This window comes from Perca flavescens, chromosome 17, assembly GCF_004354835.1.
Source record: "Perca flavescens isolate YP-PL-M2 chromosome 17, PFLA_1.0, whole genome shotgun sequence".
Classification (NCBI taxonomy): domain Eukaryota; kingdom Metazoa; phylum Chordata; class Actinopteri; order Perciformes; family Percidae; genus Perca; species Perca flavescens.
The window spans coordinates 31,283,105-31,302,254 of record NC_041347.1 but is presented as its reverse complement, the minus strand read 5'-3'; the positions used below and the strand labels follow the sequence as shown (position 1 = coordinate 31,302,254).

The following is a 19,150-nucleotide window of genomic DNA, read 5'->3' as shown; positions in this document are numbered from 1 at the left end:
TATTGTTTTTAATATACAAGCATAAGCCGACCCATCCTCCTGTACTGTTTCCCGCTTCTACAAAATGCTCACCATTTCTAACAAAAACAAACTCACCAAGATCACACACGTCACCTCCAAAATGATCAGCTCCCCCACACCCAACATATGATACCTGAATGATAGAGCCATCATACGCCTTGCCCTCACCATTGTCAATGACACCAATCACCTTCTATATCCACACTTTACACTGCTGCTATCTAATACTATTAATCATCCATTGATGCCAGATATGTTGCTATTAAACTCCTGTTTAACTATTTGTATGATTGCTACTTTATTATCTTGCAATTAATGTTATTTAATTGGATAAAATAATATTGATGAACACCTACAGATATTGTGATTTAGTGTATAGTGGGACACTTTAAATTGTGTTTTTAATATATTTCTCTGTATGTAAGGAAGATTAATGTCATGGGAAACTGGACTTGGTAAGGTTTTTGAAGATTTTACATCCCTTATCCGTCTTCCAAAACGTCTTCAAGAACCATAACCAAGTCCAGTTGCCCTTGACTTTAAAGGTGCCCTGCCACACGTATTTCATTACTTTGTGGTAATGTCTGAAATTCTACCACACTGTAATAAATTTCATGTTAGTTTAACTTGGAAATGCAAGTTCCCCTGCTGCCTTGAAAATCGAAGTTCACTCAACTTGAAGACTACCTTTGTTTCAACTTAGAAATTAAAGTTAATGAGGTTGATGTAACTACCGTGTTCTAGTTTTGTTAAAGTTGTTCTTTTAGTTGATTTAACTTTGTATTACTTGGTTTAACTTCATTCTTTAAGTTAAAACAAATAATTTATTTTCTTTAATAATGCAAGAAACCTTCCTTGCCTAGTATAACAGACATACCTTTCTTCTTTATTTCAACTCACAGTTTCAAGTTAAAACAACATAACCACATTTATAGCAGAGACAGCATGGGTGCTTGGGTGGGGCCACCCCAGGGGCACGTGTATAATAGGGAACCCTCTGCTGATCTTGCATCACTTGGAACAATATGGCCAGTAGTGAAGTGACACGCTGCAGATTAATGGCTGAATGAAGCCCATTACTGCTCAACGTCTAACACTGTAATACTCCACCTCTTCTTATCAAACGTAACAGTCACTTAACTCATGGTTTCAAACGTAAACCAGCACAACAATGAGAATTCCCAGGCAACAAAACACTACATTCTAAGCACACGTTTAATAAACGGAATTCATAAAGTTACATTTGTATTTCGAACAAACTGCAAACTTTTCAGCAAATTTTAACACAACTCTATTTACCGCCTTGCATCATGGGAATTGGCCAGCCAATGAACCAATTGCAGTCCTGACTGCAGTACGCAGATCGGGGTTGGGATAAATGTGGGCGGAGCTAAACGTTTGACTTTTGAAAAGAACTTTCCATCAATTTCAATTTGAGAAGAGTGAAATTCACAAGTTGTTGACAGGTACTCCCTACGCCTGGCACCAGTGCTTTCTTGTTTGCCATATTTTAGTAGAAATGTGAATAGGCTACATCACTTATCTGTGGTGTATAATTAATTTATTGTGTCCATGCTTTAACTTTACCGTGGAAACTTTAACTTTCAAAAACTCATAAAGTTGAGTTCAAAATCCACAATTTGTATAAGCTTGTTCAGTTAAAAATAAGAAATAAGTGGACATAACTAAATGGGTCTGTAATATTTTACAGTGCATGGACTCTGTAACATTTGTTGTGGAAGAAATGCCATGGTTACCTTGTTTCAAGCCATTCTAGTGTGGTATAGAAAGCCTGCAGGAAGACTCAGCTTGATTGCTGCCAGTTCTCATTAATATTCAACAAACTAAGCTGTCTGAATCTGATTGGCTAACAGCTAGCAAATGAGAGCCTGGCTGTCAGAATCCTTTACCCAGCCCAACTGGGCGAGCTAATGAATAGTAATGAGCTCAGGCAATATGATGTCAGACTGACCAGCTTTTGTAATTGGCCTGATTTCTCTGCTTATTTCTTTTCAGTGACTAGAGCTGACAGAGGAGGTAGCAGTTCTTTTTCACTTTCATAACATAACACAAACACATATGGACCTAACATATTTCAAAAAATGCAAGTAAAAACTGTTTTGTATGGCAGGGCACCTTTACCGTTCCTTGGATATTATAACCTGGATTGGACTGAGAACCTTCACAGACATCTCTTTTTAGTTTCTTAAGCGTTAATAACAACGCCAAAGGCACCTGACCAAGCATCCATATTTTACACCATGGGAGTGAGAATGTGATGTCACTTCCCACCTCCTTCTTGTGAGGCGACTGAGATTAGACTTTGAACTAGGGTTCATGCGTTATATAACATTTCACTTATCTAAATGCGCTGGCTCAGGACTATTGTCACTTTTGACACAGTTAGGCTTAGGAAAAGATCATGGGTGGGGTTATAAAAGGTAAGTTTACGTGACACGTGACAACAACAGTTGGGTTTATGAAAAGAAGAACGCGACAGTTGGGTTTAGGACAAGAAGAATGCGACAGTTGGGTTTAGGAAAAGAAGAACGGGAGGGTTCGGTTTAGGAAAAGCTCGTGGGTGGGGTTACAAAATGAATGTTCCATACTTGTGCTGCGGGGCTGCTTATTGCATTGTATCTGATGCTGACAGCCAAATGACCAAGCGTCCGCATTTTACCCAAGGCCCACCCTACAAAGCAGCTCGATTGGAGGGTTTAGGTATTTGACCTCGAGTGGTTAAGGTTAGGATAGCCGATTGGTCAGGGGATAGGACCTGTACAAATGGGGGTACGTTACCTTGCGTAAGCATGGACGCCTGGCCAATAAATGCTATTGAAGGGCTGGTCTTGGCATGGCCATGGTGGGATTTGTAATATCGGTGAACGTCAGACTAGTGGGTTGTTTGGGTTATTGAGAGGTCATAACAATGGAGCGTCGGAGAAATGACATGGCACCGTCCTAAACATGAGCTCAGACTGGTAAAACATGTCCAGTCTTATCTCCGTGTAAGGTACAGTGATTTGTAATCAACCCATTATTATTACTTCTGTAATTCTCCATCTGCCAGGCTCCAGAGATAACCAAGGGCATATTGAATAGTGAAGAGACCTATCCTGAACATTATGTCAGGAATTTATATGCACGCCTAATTTATTTTTCACGCCACCCAACAGCAACAACAACAACAGACTTATGGATGCAAGTGGAAGAAGAAAACATAATATAAAAGAAAAGAAACAATTGGAGTCTACTGCTCCAAAAGTTACTCCATTAGAAGATCAGATGCTGTGTGGGATCACATGACATCACATTGTTTTGCCTGGATATGAAACGACTATCATCCAAGAATCATTTTTGTAAACAGAGTCGACCTTCCACTACTCTTAACTTTTTTCTGTTCACCCTTGGACAGCCCAGTTAGAGACGGGAGATTAAGAAGAGGAAGCAAGTAAAGGGAAGACGGAAGCAGCATGAAAGGAGAAACATTCATTGTGTTTATATTCTGATACTATAATGCTAAATGTTGCCTGAAGGTCTACAAAAGTACTATTTACATTTGAAATCCTGCTTTATTTTGGATAACTGTCCTCTAAGTGGGGACAGAAAACATGTCATACCATGACATAGAATGTGTATTTTAAAATGGTTCATATAAAATTAGCATTAGTTCACAGTTTAGGTAAAGAAATATTTTAGCTGTGTATTGTACAGTACCAGACAGTTATACTGTTTAATGTAATATATTTTATGAACATTATAACAATAAATCTATACACATCACACTGCATTGGGATCACATTCTTTGTAGTTATATTTTAATATGCATTACACCTTGCTGCCAATTTGTCCCAGTGGCCAGTGTACAACAAAAAACATCTGAATGCAAACAAAAGTCAATTATTACGCCTTGTGATTTCCTTTTTAAGCAGATTAAATCATTTCAAAACTCTCAGAACTCAGAAAACTTAATGTGCATGAACAATGAGCCACACAAAGCAAGAGCCAATCAGAAAGATTAAAACTTTAACTGGAAATCAATGGGCACTTTCTTGGAACACAGTATTTATTTTTGATGATACATTGTGGATGCAAAAATCTCCAGAGTGATGTACTTTGAGCTCCTTACTAGGTTGATGCACAGACTGTAAAAGTGTTTTAAACCCCAATATCTTTTTCCAGGCAGCACTGCCTGGACGGCACTAGGATTAGGCAATAGTTAGGGTTTGTTAATTGCTTTGAAGTCGAAGATCGCAGTGCTGCCTTGAAGTCAATGTTGGGGGCTTAAAACACCACTGAGTGTATAAGTGAAGCCAAAACATCTCGGTCGCCACCTGGTGGCTCGCTGCAGTAAAGGTCATGGGACATCGGCCAAACTAAAAACTACAAAAAGTACACTTCAAATACATTTTTCCCAAAGATTGTTTCTGTCATTTTAGGTAGCTCTTACGATGCTGATGTTTGTTCAAGTGTACAAGATTTTTATTAGTTATTTGATGCTATAAAAACAGTGTGAAACGTCATGATTGACAGTGGAGATTGACTTGTGATTGGGCTCCACTGCCCTATAACTTCTGCACAGACTCCAAAATTTCAAGATGGCAGCACCTGTATCCTGGATATTGTGGCTTTACTTTTGTACAATGGGAGGAAGTGGAGATGCGTCGTCCATCTTTTTTTACAGTCTATGGTATTTACTAGTCTATATTATGCTTAAAGAAAACTGATACTGCTACACACAGGAACACTTTCAAAATCTGACTGTGTTCTGCTCAAATTCTCATAATCATGTGTATTCTGTTGCAACATATGTTGCTGTCAGTGGTTGTGGTGAGTGCTGGACTTTCACTTTGAACACATCCCACTTCTCAGGAAGCAGGCCTTTGTTGAAGAGCACAGAACCAAGGTAGGAGAAAAACAAGATGGCAGCAATGGCAGACAGCATGGAGATGGTCTTAACCGGAGAGTACTGGACATAAACACCGTCCTCAAGAGTGCATCCTGGGAAGTGAATGACTGGTGTTAACGCTAGTAATGGGTCTCCACTGAGCAGTCTTAACACAGTTCCCACCAAGAAGCCCATAACAGCCCCGTAACCGTTGGAGATGTTGAAGAAGAGGACGCAGACGAGTTGAGGGAAGATTATGACATAGCCCACTTCAGCACTAATGAACCAGAACAGTAAGACGCTGTTTTCCAGGTTGGTCAGTGATGTAGAAATTAAGCCCACTACCAAGACAGAAGCACGGATCACCCACAGAGTCTCTCTGTCTGAAGCCTGCAGAAAAAAAGGAGAGAGGAAGAAAAACAGGTAAAAAGCAGATAATTGAGACTGTCCTGCTTTAAATAACTCTCTCACTGCTTCTTTATCTCTGCTATCTTTCTCCTTCATACCACTTTATTCAATTTATACTCTCCTGTACTCATTCACTTTATTTTGTGACTCGGAAGGTGGAGAACAAATTAACTTTTCACCTGAGGCCTCAGGATGTTCTTGTATATGTTGGAGGTGAAGAGAGAAGCTGCAGAAAGCAAAGCAGAGTCAGCCGATGACATCGCGGCAGCAGCCACACATCCAATACCGATGATGGAGATGAAGGACGGGGTGAGGTGCTGCAGGGTCAGGGGCAGAACTAGAGCTGATTCCCCTCGTTCATATGGAGATGGAGAACCATAGGAAGTCAGGTTCCAGTCTGAGGCATGGACACACAAGAAGGAAACACTGAAAAATAGTCACATTATCTGTTTGAGAGATTCTGATATGAGCCTTCTCTATATACTAAGGAGTGAACTAAGTACTGTGAGAAAGGATATAAGGAGCACAGTGGGCCCAGTTGATTTTTTTAACCAAGATACCATTCAGATCACCTTCACGCAGTTGGTTCATTTTAATGGCACAGGCACTCATATAGGCCCTTGAGCATTTGGCCTCCAGTCTGGAACATGGATTCTAAGGATATTCTGCTCCTGAAGATTTTGTTATATTGAGCCAACATGAAAAAATCATAGCCAGTTAATTACATTTTCTTATGAAAATGCAAAACTTTTGCTGCTCTTTACGTCTGGCGTCCACACTACCACCCCTTAAAATGAGACATTTGAAAACGCTGCTGACCCCATTTTAGTTTCATAACTGTGGGATTGTGTTTAAGTCTGGACAGCCACGTTCGCTCCCTGATTGGGTCTTATCAGTCACTGTTACTACCACCTATATGCGCAGGATGCAAGCTATTATTCAAGCAATCTACGACAGTTCCAATGTCCTGTGGGTTTATTGGGTGAACACATAATGGTTCACAAAGCTTCATTTGGACATCACTACTAAAAGGTTTGTCAGGACGGAAATTGGTTTTATTTTAAAATGCTGTTAACATTTTTTATTGGTGTGGATGTAGTCTTAATTTTTGACACAAACATTATTTCTCTTTCTTGAAGATATTAGTTTTCACAGCTTACCCCAGTACGTAGAATATGTTAATACCTGTGGATGCAGCGACTGCCCCAAGCAGTATAGAAGGTATCCCAAATACAGGGAAGATGACAGCAGCGATAAAGCAAGTGATCCTGGCTGTGGATGTTGAAGACGCCGACAAAGTCCTCTGGTGGAAGTCCTGATATCCCACACCCCCAAGTGCCTGAAAAGGAACATATTTAGTTGGTAAAATTAAACACTTGTGTTGCAACCTCAACATTCACAGACATACTGTTTTAGATAATAGCCTTGGCCTGATTCTTAAGTTAAAATGAAAAAAAACCTGATTTAAATATGGATGTTATCCTCTTTCTACAGATATCTATCAAGACTGGAGCAAATTGCATTCCATTTCCTATCAGCCATGTTATTGCTTCCTTACAAAGAAAAAGAAATCATCAATCATTATCCAGGTCTTTTTCAGTCCTGTTGTACCAATCCAGGGAGTGTGTAAGGTGTTGTTCATCAGTGTCTGGCTAATGTCCAAAGAGTAAGGGTTCATCAAAGCAAAGGGAACACAGATCCACTGCAGAGACAAATAGAAATGGAAAGATTTATATACACACAACTTTTATGTACGTCCTTGGAGTGTTTTATTCCCTGTGTAAAAGTGTTTTAGAACTCTTTTAAAGTAAAGCAAACTCACCAAGCTGAAGAATATGAGCACAAGCTGTATAATATCTGTGTAGGCCACAGAGTAGAGACCTCCCAGCAGTGTGTAGGTAATGGCAACGGCAGCAGAGATCCAAACGCACACAGGGAAGGACAAATCCAAGACCACACTCATGGTTCCTCCTATCAGACATATTGTATCAGTGACATTTTATAACCAGTCTTTGTGCGAATAATACGCGTTTACATTAGGGTGACCAGACGTCCCGGAATGTGCACAAAGTTTTGGACATGAGCAGAAATCTTGCTCAAACACATCTGAAATATTACAGTCCAGGGGTCTATTAATAAATTAAAATGAATTAATGTATCATTGAGTTGAATAATTGTCATATGCACATTTAAGGAGGTTACTTCCTCAACAAAAGATGCCAAACAGGAGGGAGGAGTAAATGATGCCTAGGCTACATGTGTGCTGACTCAGATATAATTAGAAAAGTCGATCTACAGGAGAATAAATAGATGAAAGCAAAACAGAATGCCAGAGAGCCTTACTTCAATATATTCCATTATGTTTTTATATTTGGATTGTCATCTATGTTTCTCTTTACATAAAGATATTTGCAGCATACATTGATTCAGAAAAAGGTAGACATATGTGCATAAAAATTCACCAGAATGCAGGAAATGAACTGGTTAATGCTCAAAATTTTCAATAAATCATTTTAATTCTTTTGGTGTTATTGGAATAAATAACACTTCAAAGAATCGTTTTTAGAAAAAATCTCAACATAAATCTCACACTAAACTGAAAAAGGCTGTTGCTGCAATTTTGTTAATTTTACAGGAAAAAAACACTGTTATTATTAGATGAGGAGCCATGATCAAAATAATGAAGGTACTGTCTGTGTCTATGTCTGACCTGGGCTGGCACATGTTCACGTTAAAAAGCGTGTGTGTGCACTAGCACTACGGTCACGTGCAAAGTGTCCTGGTTTTAGCTGCGGGAAATCTGGTCAGCCTAGTTTACGTTCATTGAAGTAAGTCATATCTACACAGCGTAGGTCGTAATTTACATCCAAGTATACATTTATTTCATTTAAGACATTAAGTTATTAATTAACAGATAAGTGAATGCTAAATAAAGTTACATATATAGCTACAATAAAGGAAGAGTACTTATGTAACATACCTAAAGCAATGAGTATTAAGGGTACCCAGAGCACATCAAGAGAAAGTGAAAACAAGCAGAGTCCAGCTGTTAGTACTTTTCCATACTTGGCGTGGAAAGGGTCCAGCATCGTCACATACCTTCTTTCTCTCATTGGCTTTGCAAACACCAAGCCACCTTTATTTATAAGAGGACAGAAGAAATCACAATTAGAAAAAATAGTAATCAAGTAAGAGGGAAATAACAAAACAAGAAAAAGTTGTAGGGTGTAAAGTTAACATGATTGATTTATTTCCACCATATTCAAATTTAAAAAGCAGAAATGACTTTAGGTAATACAAACACACACACACACACACACACACACACACACACACACACACACACACACACACACACACACACACATTAGAGTTTCTCTGCCAACTCATAAGTAACATTAAGCTATTTGACTTAGCTAGCTAGCAAACAATGTTTAGTTTTGTTAAGGAATAGCTACAGGCTAACTAAGTGTTTTTTAGCTAGCTAGCAAACAATGAAATGTTTGTTTAAGGAATATAGCCACAGGCTAACTAAGTGGTGTTTAGCTAGTTAGCAAACAATGAAATGTAAAACAAAAAATGAATACAGGTTCCCTATAATCTTAAAAGCATTAAAGCGGTAATTTCAAACACTTTAATTTAATTAAAATGTCTGTTAAGTGACTATGCATGCATATTTACAACTATGGAATCAAACGTTTGGCACTGTGAGACTCCAAGCGACGGGAGTGCCAAACAACTGGCCAATAGACTACCATAAAAACTAAGACAAGACATTTCTGAAAGAAGGCAGACAGCGGAATTTTTCTAACCTGCTCTGTGTCGCATATATTTAAAACCACAAATCACTTCAACGCGTTCGGCAGAGATCTTTCTCTCTGGTGATAATAATATTTTGGCGATTGGACTCACAGTTTTTTTAATTAAAGAAGGAACTTGAAAGGTATAATCTCCATTAAATGAACTTTTTGACCTGTCAAAAAAATTGTGTCTGCCCACCCTCCTCCACTCCCTCACTGTACCCCAACCACCATCGCAACACACACACACACACACACACACACACACACACACACACACACACACACACACACACAGATGCGTGTGGCCTATGATCCTTAATGATAGGCTACAGCTTACTTAGGACTGGCAAGCTGTGTTCGAAACTGTTCCCTATCCTCCTGGGTGCTCGGTTTTTTTCACGGACGTATTAGAAGTATTTTTGTTTTGGTTTGTTTACCTGATAATAATAATAATAATAATACATTTTATTTAAAGGTGCCTCCGTCACACAATCAACGGGCGCATCTCCTGACGCAAGTTTCGCAGCAATGTGTTTTCAGTGAGTGTCCGAAATCTCGTTTGGTCATTCCCTATACAGTTCACTATTTAATAAACATTATATAAGGAATGTGTCAACATCAATTTCACATTACTGGTGTCTCCTGCTTTGCATTGTAAATACAGTTTCTATTTCATTTAAAGACACATCTGTTGAATTCAAGATAAACCTAAACTTTGTATTCTTATTATTTTTAATAATTATTAATTAAACTGATGGCACTCTTCAACCTCAATAGCACAGCATGACTCTCAAGTTTATTATGGTAACATCAGGGATACATGGAATCATGTTTGTGGGTCAGATTGTGCAGCAATAACAATTGGCTTGTGTTTGTGTCAAGACACAGATGATTTCCCTTAAACTGTTAAAACACTCCCTCACTTCGCCTTGTTTAAGTCCATACATACAGTATAATTTCAAATGTAATTTCAAACTCTTACCAATAATAAAAGATGAGCTGTATGCCATTAACATCACCAATACCCAGGTGAGTCCCATAGAAGGCGTGTACACCATCTCAGCTGTGCCAACAATGAAGCCTCCTCCAACAAATGTAGCTACGGGATGGATTAACACACAAGCAAGTCATTTGGTGAACAAAGAGCAGCTATTTGGACCAATTAGATTCATTACAGGTTTTATTTCACACATTCAAAGAGCTCTATCTGATGTAATACAGAGGAAGATAGTTCATTGCATATTTTTTTTAATATTTTCTTTTGCAAATATCTACCTAAGCCTAATATTTATTGAGCCCTGGAGATCTGCAATAATTCCTACCCCGTTTTAATGTTCAGTTTGTCAAACCTGTTTTTAGAGAGATTTCTGTTGAACTTTATGATAATTTTGGAGGCTGCTGTTTGCGGTGCTGTTGAATTATTGTGCGCTATACTGAGAGGTGTTTCCAATATTTGATCCACCCCAATTATATCAGGGAGGTCTGACTATTGACCACCTCGTTCCCTCTTCTCTGTGTGTGTTGTGTGTAAATGCGTTAAAGTATCCATCAAGTGAGCTGGAACCTTGTTTGTGGTGTTAATTTGTAGTGTTAATTTAAGAATAAGAATAATAATAATGTAAGAATATGCAAAAGGCACATATCAACTGAACATTATTAATGTACTGGAACTGCATTTTGTGGGGGACTCATCTGTGAGTCCCCCACAGTCTGCACACACCACATACACCAACACCACTCATGTCCCTTAATATCCCTCAAAGGCCCTCACCCAACACTCCTCCCACACTGAGAATCAAGATGAGGGACATACCACCCACTCAGACTCTCACCCAACCACCAGACCCAGAGACCAGAGCCACCAGTAAAACATACAATAAACTTATACAGGCAGTACACCACAACCACATCATTGACCACGCAATAGCCACGAACAATGTTCCACCAGGTATGACAAGACAAGTGCAAAGTGTGGTGTGGCTGGTTATTAAACCAGCCACACCCTCAACCAGCACAGAAAGTACAGAATAACACCACAATCTTGTTGCTTAATGGAAACTGTTTATATGAGTTTGCAGGCAACAGTTACAACACCATTGTGAAGAACTTTCAAGATATTTCATAATATGATAAATATATGTCCTTAATAATCACAACCTTGTAATTCACAGTTTCTGTCCTAGTTGTGTCAGCTGTGTTCTCCTCACCTGTCATTGTGAAGATCCCCACCACCAAGCCAATGTTCCGGTTTCCCAGCAGGGCCATCTCCGTTCCAGTGGCTGTACTTTTCTTCTGTTCCCTTTTGGACTTGAAAGAAGCCCAGATGCCGGTCCCAAGGACCAGCAGGTAGAAAAACACCATCGCTATCACTCCTGGGATGTTAACAGCCATGATGGAGGATGACTGGCTATTTCACTAGCTGATGTCTGACCAGCTGATGTCCGACCAACTGAGTGACTCACTGGCTGACAGTTAAAGAAAAGGGGGACAACATAAAAGAGAAAAAAAAAGAAAGCTCCTCCACTTTAAGTATTTGTCAATGCCCTCTGGTGAAATAGATTGTTACAGGTTTGGCTAGTTGGTCACTTGTCAGGGGTGGACAAGGCACAACAACATCATGATTAAATATTTGTGTTAGCGAGCAGTTGAACAAGTGAGTGTACACAACACACTCTGCAGTACACCATTGTACCCTATATTGACTGTTCTGCGCTGAAGCAGTGCAAAGGCTCATGGGACTGTGTTCTGAACTGTTCCTGTCCTAGGTGAGGTGTGTTTTATTGATGTTGCAGTCAGAAGTGGGTTGATTCACTCAGGAAACAGTTACAGATTTCTAAGATATTTAATTGACATTGAACACAGAGGCCATCAATCCCCATTCGGGTAACACCAATAAATGTAAACAAACATGAACACTAAATCAACAGAAATGCACACCCAAATCATTAAAACACAATCAAGACCCAATCAGGAGGCGAACGCGGTGTCGGGATCGTCGTTTCGAAAAACGGGGGCAGCAGTGTTTCCAACGGTCTCTGGTTAGGTGCTCTGTAATGCCGTAGTAGTGTGGACAGGAGTCGTAAACATGTAGTAGTTAATGTAGCCCCCTCATTTAGTCATTTAAAAAGATAACATTCTCATCTTGATTTGCACCATCTGTTGGAGTCAGTGGTTGTGGTGAGTGCTGGACTTTCACTTTGAACACATCCCACTTCTCAGGAAGCAGGCCTTTGTTGAAGAGCACAGAAGCAAGGTAGGAGAAATACAAGTTGGCAGCAATGGCAGACAGCATGGAGATGGTCTTAACCGGAGAGTACTGGACATAAACACCGTCCTCAAGAGTGCATCCTGGGAAGTGAATGACTGGTGCTAACCCTAGTGATGGGTCTCCACTGAGCAGTCTTAACACAGTTCCCACCGGAAAACCCATCACAGCCCCGTAACTGTTGGAGATGTTGAAGAAGAGGACGCAGATGAGTTGAGGGAAGATTATGACATAGCCCACTTCAGAACCAATGAACCAGAACAGTAACATGCTGTTTTCCAGGTTGGTCAGTGATGTAGAAACTAAGCCCACTACCAAGACAGAAGCACGGATCACTCACAGAGTCTCTCTGTGTGATGCCTGTAGAAAAAAGTAGAGGTGAAGAAAAACAGGTAAACGGCAGATAATTGAGACTGTCCTGCTTTAAATAACTGTCTCACTGCTTCTTTATCTCTCCTATCTTACTCAAGTACTGTGTGATAAGATATAAGGAGCACAGTGGGACCAGTTGATTTTTTAACCAAGTGTGGTAGATTGCAGGTAGAGGTGAGGGGAGTGGTAATTGAAGGAAGGTATCTTGCGGCCCGTTGGCTCAACCCCCGAGCCTTATATAGACTTCCTTCCCCAACAAGGACAGGCTGGGATTAATTGTTGTTTTCTGTGGGTTGTGGTGCGCGCAAACTTGATTGTGATTTGAAACTAGTTGAAAAACGTTGGGTTTTACTCAACTTTGTATTTACGGTGTTTTGTGCTTGGACAGTGGTATATGATTGAGTATTGTGGGGAACAGTTAGTGGGAAGATCGGCCGGTATCAGTATTTCTGCTTTGTTCTCTGCAAACTCTGACAGGATGGCAGGGAAGGAGACTGATGGTGGCGATAGTAGTTTGATGTTAAGTGAGGAGGAAGAGAGAGTGATTTGGAAGAGGTAGTGAGTAGAGCGAAGAAGGAGAGTGGTAGTAAGAAAAGAAAAAAAGAGGTAACTAGTGCTGGTGGGTCGGATAGTGAAGGAAGAGAAGTTGGGAGGAGAGATCCGAAAACTGGATTGATTAATATGGTGGTGAGATTCGAGGAAGAAGGTTGAGTAAAGAAACTTGATCTTCTAAAGTTGACACAAATTATTAGAAGGCAAGTTGTTGAAGTGAGACATGCAAGGGTTTTAGGAGATGGAAAATTGCTAATACGCTGTAATACAGAAGTGGAGGTGGGAAAGGCAAAAAAAAAAAAAAAAAATGACTAGTATTCGGAAAGTCAAAATATCCCGGGTTGTAAAGGTTGGGGAAAAGAGGTTCAATGGTTGTAAGGGGGAGATTTTTGGGATTCCCCTCAATGGCAGTACGAAGGTATTGATGGAGAACTTGAAGGTGAGGAATAATTCCATAAAGAATGTGAGGAGAATGACCAGTGGAGTGGAAAAAAGGAGATTGAAGGCATTTTGATAGTTTGATAGTAGAGAGTTTTAAGGGAGAGCTGCTGCCAAAGGAGGTATATTTTGGATTTATGAGGTATAATATATATAATGAGTATGTGCCGAAGCCTATGAGGTGGTTCAACTGTCAGGAGTTTGGGCATGTGGCCAAAATGTGCAAAAGAAAGAGGATATGTGCTAGGTGTGGTGGGGATCATGAGTTTGGAAAGTGTGGAGAGTTTGTGAAACCAAGGTGCTGTAATTGTGGAGGCATTCACAGCGTTGCTTACTGGAGTTGTGAGGTGTTGAAAAAGGGAGGTGGAGGTGCTACAGATAAGGGTAAGGGGAAAATATCCTTTACCAACATGTTGCTTGCTTGCTGAGCTAACAAGCTATGCTTTGCCTGTAGCAGCAGGGGCTTGTGGTTATATTTTCATACGCTTCATTGATCTGATTGGTTGATTTGGCCCGTCTATCACCAACATAGGTGATAGACAGATGGTTTATCCAATCATCTAACTAGTATTTTCACCCCTTCCCAAAAGTTCTCCAACAGAAAGTTCCCAGATGGATATGCCGAGCAAATGCGAAGCAATCCATCTGGCGGAGTCGGGTTAAGTCAAGATGGCAGGACAGAAAAGACTCGCAGAATCGCAGAGCAATGCTCTGCAGAGAAGAAACCTAAGGACTCCGGGGAGTAAACTCCCCAGAGCTAGGTTAGTAACAAGCATTTCTGGGACAAGATGCATACAAAAGGAAACAAGTGGAAGATGAGAGAGCAGCTCAGTGTGTCGTAGGAAGGAAGGAACTTCCCCGGTAGTCTAGAATTATAATAGCATAGCTAAGAGAGGCAGGCTAGCTTAGAGAGAGGGATGCCAGATCGGGCTTGAACTCTCCCCTGCCGGATCGGGCTTTACTGGCCTGCCTCCCTCTACTCTCACTATTTTATTGATTATATGATAAATAAAACTGATGACGAAGAGAAGCAGATGGGCCGGTTAGGCGGACGCTGCAACTCCTCACTCCTTAACTATAAGCTTTATCAAAGGAGGGTTTTCAGTTTACTCTTAAATGTGGTGACTGTGTCTGCCCCTCAAACCCAAATTGGGAGCTGGTTCCACAGGAGCAGAGCCTGATAGCTGAAGGCTCTGGCCCCCAGTCTACTTTTAGAGATTCTAGGAACCACAAGTAGCTCTGCATTCTGGGAGCGTAGTGCTCTACTAGGACAATAAGGTACTAAGAGCTCTTCTAGGTATGATGGTGCTTGATCATTTAGAGCTTTGTAGGTCAGGAGTAGGAATTAAAATTTGATCCTAGATTTCACAGGAAGCCAGTGCAGAGAAGCCAATACAGGAGAAATATGATTTCTTTTCTTAGTTCTCGTCAGAACACGCGCTGCACCATTCTGGATCAGCTGGAGAGTCTTAAGGGACTTATTTGAGCAACCTGATAGTAAGGAATTGCAGTAGTCTAGCCTAGAAGTAATGAATGCATGGACTAGTTTTTCAGCATCGTTTTGAGACAGGATATTCCTAATTTTGGCAATGTTACGAAGATGGAAAAAGGCTGTTCTTGAGGTTTGTTGTAAGTGGGCATTGAAGGATATATCCTGATAAAAAATAACCCCTAAATTTCTGACAGTAGTGCTGGAGGCCAGGGCAACACCATCCAGAGTAGCTATATCTTTAGATAATGAAGTTTGGAGGTGCTTTGGTCCCATCACAATAACTTCAGTTTTGTTTGAGTTTAACATCAGGATATTGTGAGTCATCCAGGATTTTATATCTTGAATTCACGCTTAAAGTTTAGCTAACTGACCACTTTCCTCTGGCTTAATTGACAGATATAATTGGGTGTCGTCTGCATAACATTGAAAGTTAATTGAGTGGAAAATAGATTTGGACCAAGCACTGAGCCTTGAGGAACGCCATGGCTAACTTTAGCGTACTTGGAGGGTTTATTGTTAATGTTAACAAATTGGGATCGCTCAGAGAAATAGGACTTAAACCAGCGATTCCTTTAATGCTAACTAAATGTTCCAGTCTCTGTAACAGGATTGTATGGTCAATAGTGTCGAATGCAGCACTGAGATCTAATAAAACAAGTATGGAGACAAGTCCTTTGTCAGCAGCAGTTAGAAGGTAGTTAGTAATTTTCACCAGTGCCGTCTCTGTGCTATGATGCATTCTAAATCCTGACTGAAAGTCTTCAAAAAGATTGTTCCTATGTAGAAAGTCACATAGTTGGTTAGCTCCTACCTTCTCGAGGATTTTGGAGAGAAAGGGAAGGTTAGATATAGGTCTATAGTTAGCTAAGACTTCAGGATTGAGGGTAGGTTTTTTCAGAATAGCTTTTATCACAGCTATTTTAAATAACTGTGGTACATGACCTATTAAGACAAATTGATCGTGTTTAGTATTGTGGTGTTCACCACAGGTAGTGCTTCTTTAAATAGCCTCGTTGGAATAGGGTTTAAGAGACAGGTAGTTGGCTTGGCTGAAGAGCCCTTTAACCATAGATATAGAACAATAGATATGACATGTAATTCTGACTTGCCATTCCAGGATGGAACCACTTGGCAGCCATCATACCAGGGTTACGTTTTAGAATTGCTTCCATTGGAACCAAGGGGGGGAAGAGGCTCATGTTGTCTTTATAATTCTTATATTTTTCTACCAATACATTAATAGTGGTTTTAATTCAAAGTAATGACCGTAAGACAACTGTGCCTTTCTAGAAAGAAACAAAAAATAGAGATTTGGGTGGAATTTTGATTGATATAGCTCCAAGAGAACAAGTAATTTGTTCAATTATAAAGATAATCTCATAATTTTGCATTTATATTGCAGATAATAATTTTATTTTTTCAATTTTTTATGTATAAACTAGGGGGGCCCCAACCTTTTCGAAACTGAGAGCTACTTCATAGGTATTGAGTCATACGAAGGGCTACCAGTTTGATACGCTCTTCTGAAATAACAAATGTGCGCAGTTTGCCTTTAGTTATATATGATTATTAATGATTAATGATGCTCATCTATGTGAAGACACTGATCATGTTAATGATTTCTCACAATAATTATCAACAATGACTTAATAAGGTGGGAAACAAGATAATATCAATATTCAATTTGCATTTTTAGAACAGGCCTGAGGGCTACTCATGTGGTCCTTGGGGGCTACCTGGTGCCCGCGGGCACCGTGTTGGTAAACTGTCTTTGGTATTCTGAATGGCTAATATACATTAAACAATATTTTAATGTAGAAATCCTAAATAGATTCAGTATTATGGTCTATAGAGTGGTAATTATGATAAGACACATGAGAGAAACATCCAACTGTAATTTATTAATACATTTATTTATGTCTGTAGATTTATCTCAACTATAAGACCACATTTCCCATAAACCCCGCTACTTCCTGTTTAGAGTTTGTTTTCTTACTGTCAACCGGCCGGCATGGAGTTTGTTTTGACGATGAGCGGAGTTGGAGAGCCTCGCTAGCTTCAATGAGTTTTTGTTGATAAAGGCTATGATGACTTCACCAGAACTGCTGATGGACTTGTCTTTAATTTTCATTGCGCTAACACAATGAAACTCTGTGTGCGTTGTGTGTAAATGCGTTAAAGTATCCATTAAGTCAGCTGGAACCTTGTTTGTAGTGTTAATTTGTAGCGTTAATTTAACACTAATAATTTAAAAATATGCAAAAGGCAAATATCAACTGAACATTATAAAGGTATTGGAACTGCATTTTGACACAGGGCCACGCAAGACAGGATACTATGTGTAATAATGCAGGAGCCACTTTACCTTATCATTTTGATTAAATATCGTGCTAAAAGGTATAAAATGTAGCCTAACTTTTCTCGGTTGGTGTTTGTAAACACAGCGTACAAAGTTCGATTTTGTCAAACCTGTTTTTAGAGAGATTTTGATTCAACTTGATGATCATTTTGGATCCTTTTGGAGGCTGTTGATTGTGGTGCTGTTGAACAGCCTAACCCTAATCCTCTGAAACGTCAGGGAAACTTCTGCTCGCAGGTATTCCACTTTTTTTGGGGGGGCGGGGGGATAGGTTTTAATCTGCTCTTTTCTTTTTAAATTTAAAACATTTAATAAAGTAATTGTTTTTAAATTGCTTGTGGAGGGGCTTTGCCCACAGAGGCCTACCCTTCAACCCTTTCTCTTGAAAGCTATTCTTTATTGACTCTGAACAGTTAACTACGTAGCAGGTTTAGCTGCTACCCCAGTAGCCCCCGGCTAACCTACATTCCAACACCATTAGGAAGCAATACCAAGGAACATTCACACGCCCTCCATTTTACACCACTGGACTTCTTGAGACAGCTGCTTATTTCCAATAGGTAAGAGCCCTTCATCACACAACCATTTGTTAACTTGTCTTTTTTTAAGGGGAAGGCCTCTCCTGCCAGCAGAAGGGTGAGTCCCCCACAGCCTGCACACTCCACATACACCAACACCATTCATGTCCTTTAACAATCCCCACAGACCCTGGCCCAACACTCCTCCCACACTGAGACTCAAGATGAGGGACATACCACCCACTCAGACTCTCACCCAACCACCAGACACAGAGACCAGAGCCACCAGTAAAACATACTTTAAACTTATACAGGCAGTACACCACAAACACATCATTGATCGCAATAGATACAAACAATGTTCCACCAGGTACAACAAGACAAGTGTAAAGACTCACTGACTTTATTAAACCAGCCACACCCTCAACCTATCCTCGTGAGACCGTCCTGATCTGGCGAGCTCCAGTTTTCCACTCGCAGATCAGTCTGGCATCTTGAGATAGAGAAAATTTGGAGCCGTTCACCAAATGACCGACCAATCAGCGTTGGTTTTGAGGCGGGTTTAGGTGGTGATAGACAGATGGTTTATCCAATCAGCTAACCAGTATTTTCAGCCACCGGTAGCCCTAATTCTGTTAGCTGCTCGCTAATGCTTTTTTCTCTTGGATCCTTCTTTTGGAATATGGACCGGGAACCTGAAAGGGTGCCTTTTATTCGTAAATTCTCGTTACACAAACGGCAAATATCCTTTACTGACATGTTGCTTGCTTGCTTGCTGAGCTAATGAGCTATGCTTTGCCTGCAGCAGCAGGGGCGGGCTTGTGGTTGTATTTTCATACGCTTCGTTGATCTGATTGGTTGATTAGGCCCGTCTATCACCAACATAGGTGATAGACAGATGGTTTATCCAGTCAGCTAACCAGTATTTTCACCCCTTCCCAAAAGTTCTCCAAACGAAAATTACCAGATGGATATGCCGAGCAAATGCGAAGCAATCCACATGGCGGAGTCAGGTTACCCTCAACCAGCACCCG

At 40.2% G+C, this 19,150-nt stretch overlaps 1 protein-coding gene and 1 long non-coding RNA gene across 2 annotated transcripts; both read right to left on the bottom strand.

Annotated features, from left to right (window-relative positions):
* Positions 1-4,616: 4,616 nt before the first annotated feature.
* Positions 4,617-11,511, bottom strand: LOC114571782 (high affinity choline transporter 1-like). The gene is made up of 6 exons (XM_028602975.1): positions 11,328-11,511; positions 10,103-10,219; positions 8,374-8,453; positions 6,503-6,656; positions 5,497-5,714; positions 4,617-5,299 (listed from the first exon to the last, which is right to left on the bottom strand). Exons 1-6 carry the CDS (start codon positions 11,509-11,511, stop codon positions 4,808-4,810), a joined length of 1,245 nt encoding a protein of 414 aa, XP_028458776.1. The 3' UTR covers positions 4,617-4,807.
* LOC114572430 (uncharacterized) lies at positions 6,899-8,335 on the bottom strand. Its single transcript, XR_003694767.1, has 3 exons — positions 8,298-8,335; positions 7,140-7,288; positions 6,899-7,019 (listed from the first exon to the last, which is right to left on the bottom strand). It is a non-coding gene; the product is annotated as an uncharacterized LOC114572430 (long non-coding RNA).
* Positions 11,512-19,150: the final 7,639 nt, after the last annotated feature.

What these genes read in the sequence shown, in the direction of transcription:
- LOC114571782 (XM_028602975.1), bottom strand. Translation starts at nt 11,511, where the DNA reads ATGGCTGTTAACATCCCAGGAGTGATAGCGATGGTGTTTTTCTACCTG. An exon ending in CAGCTCATCTTTTATTATTG is followed by an intron (nt 8,454 to 10,102) that starts GTAAGAGTTTGA and finishes TTATAAATAAAG; the next exon opens with GTGGCTTGGTGTTTGCAAAG. An exon ending in AGAACATCCTGAGGCCTCAG is followed by an intron (nt 5,300 to 5,496) that starts GTGAAAAGTTAA and finishes TTTTTTCTGCAG; the next exon opens with GCTTCAGACAGAGAGACTCT.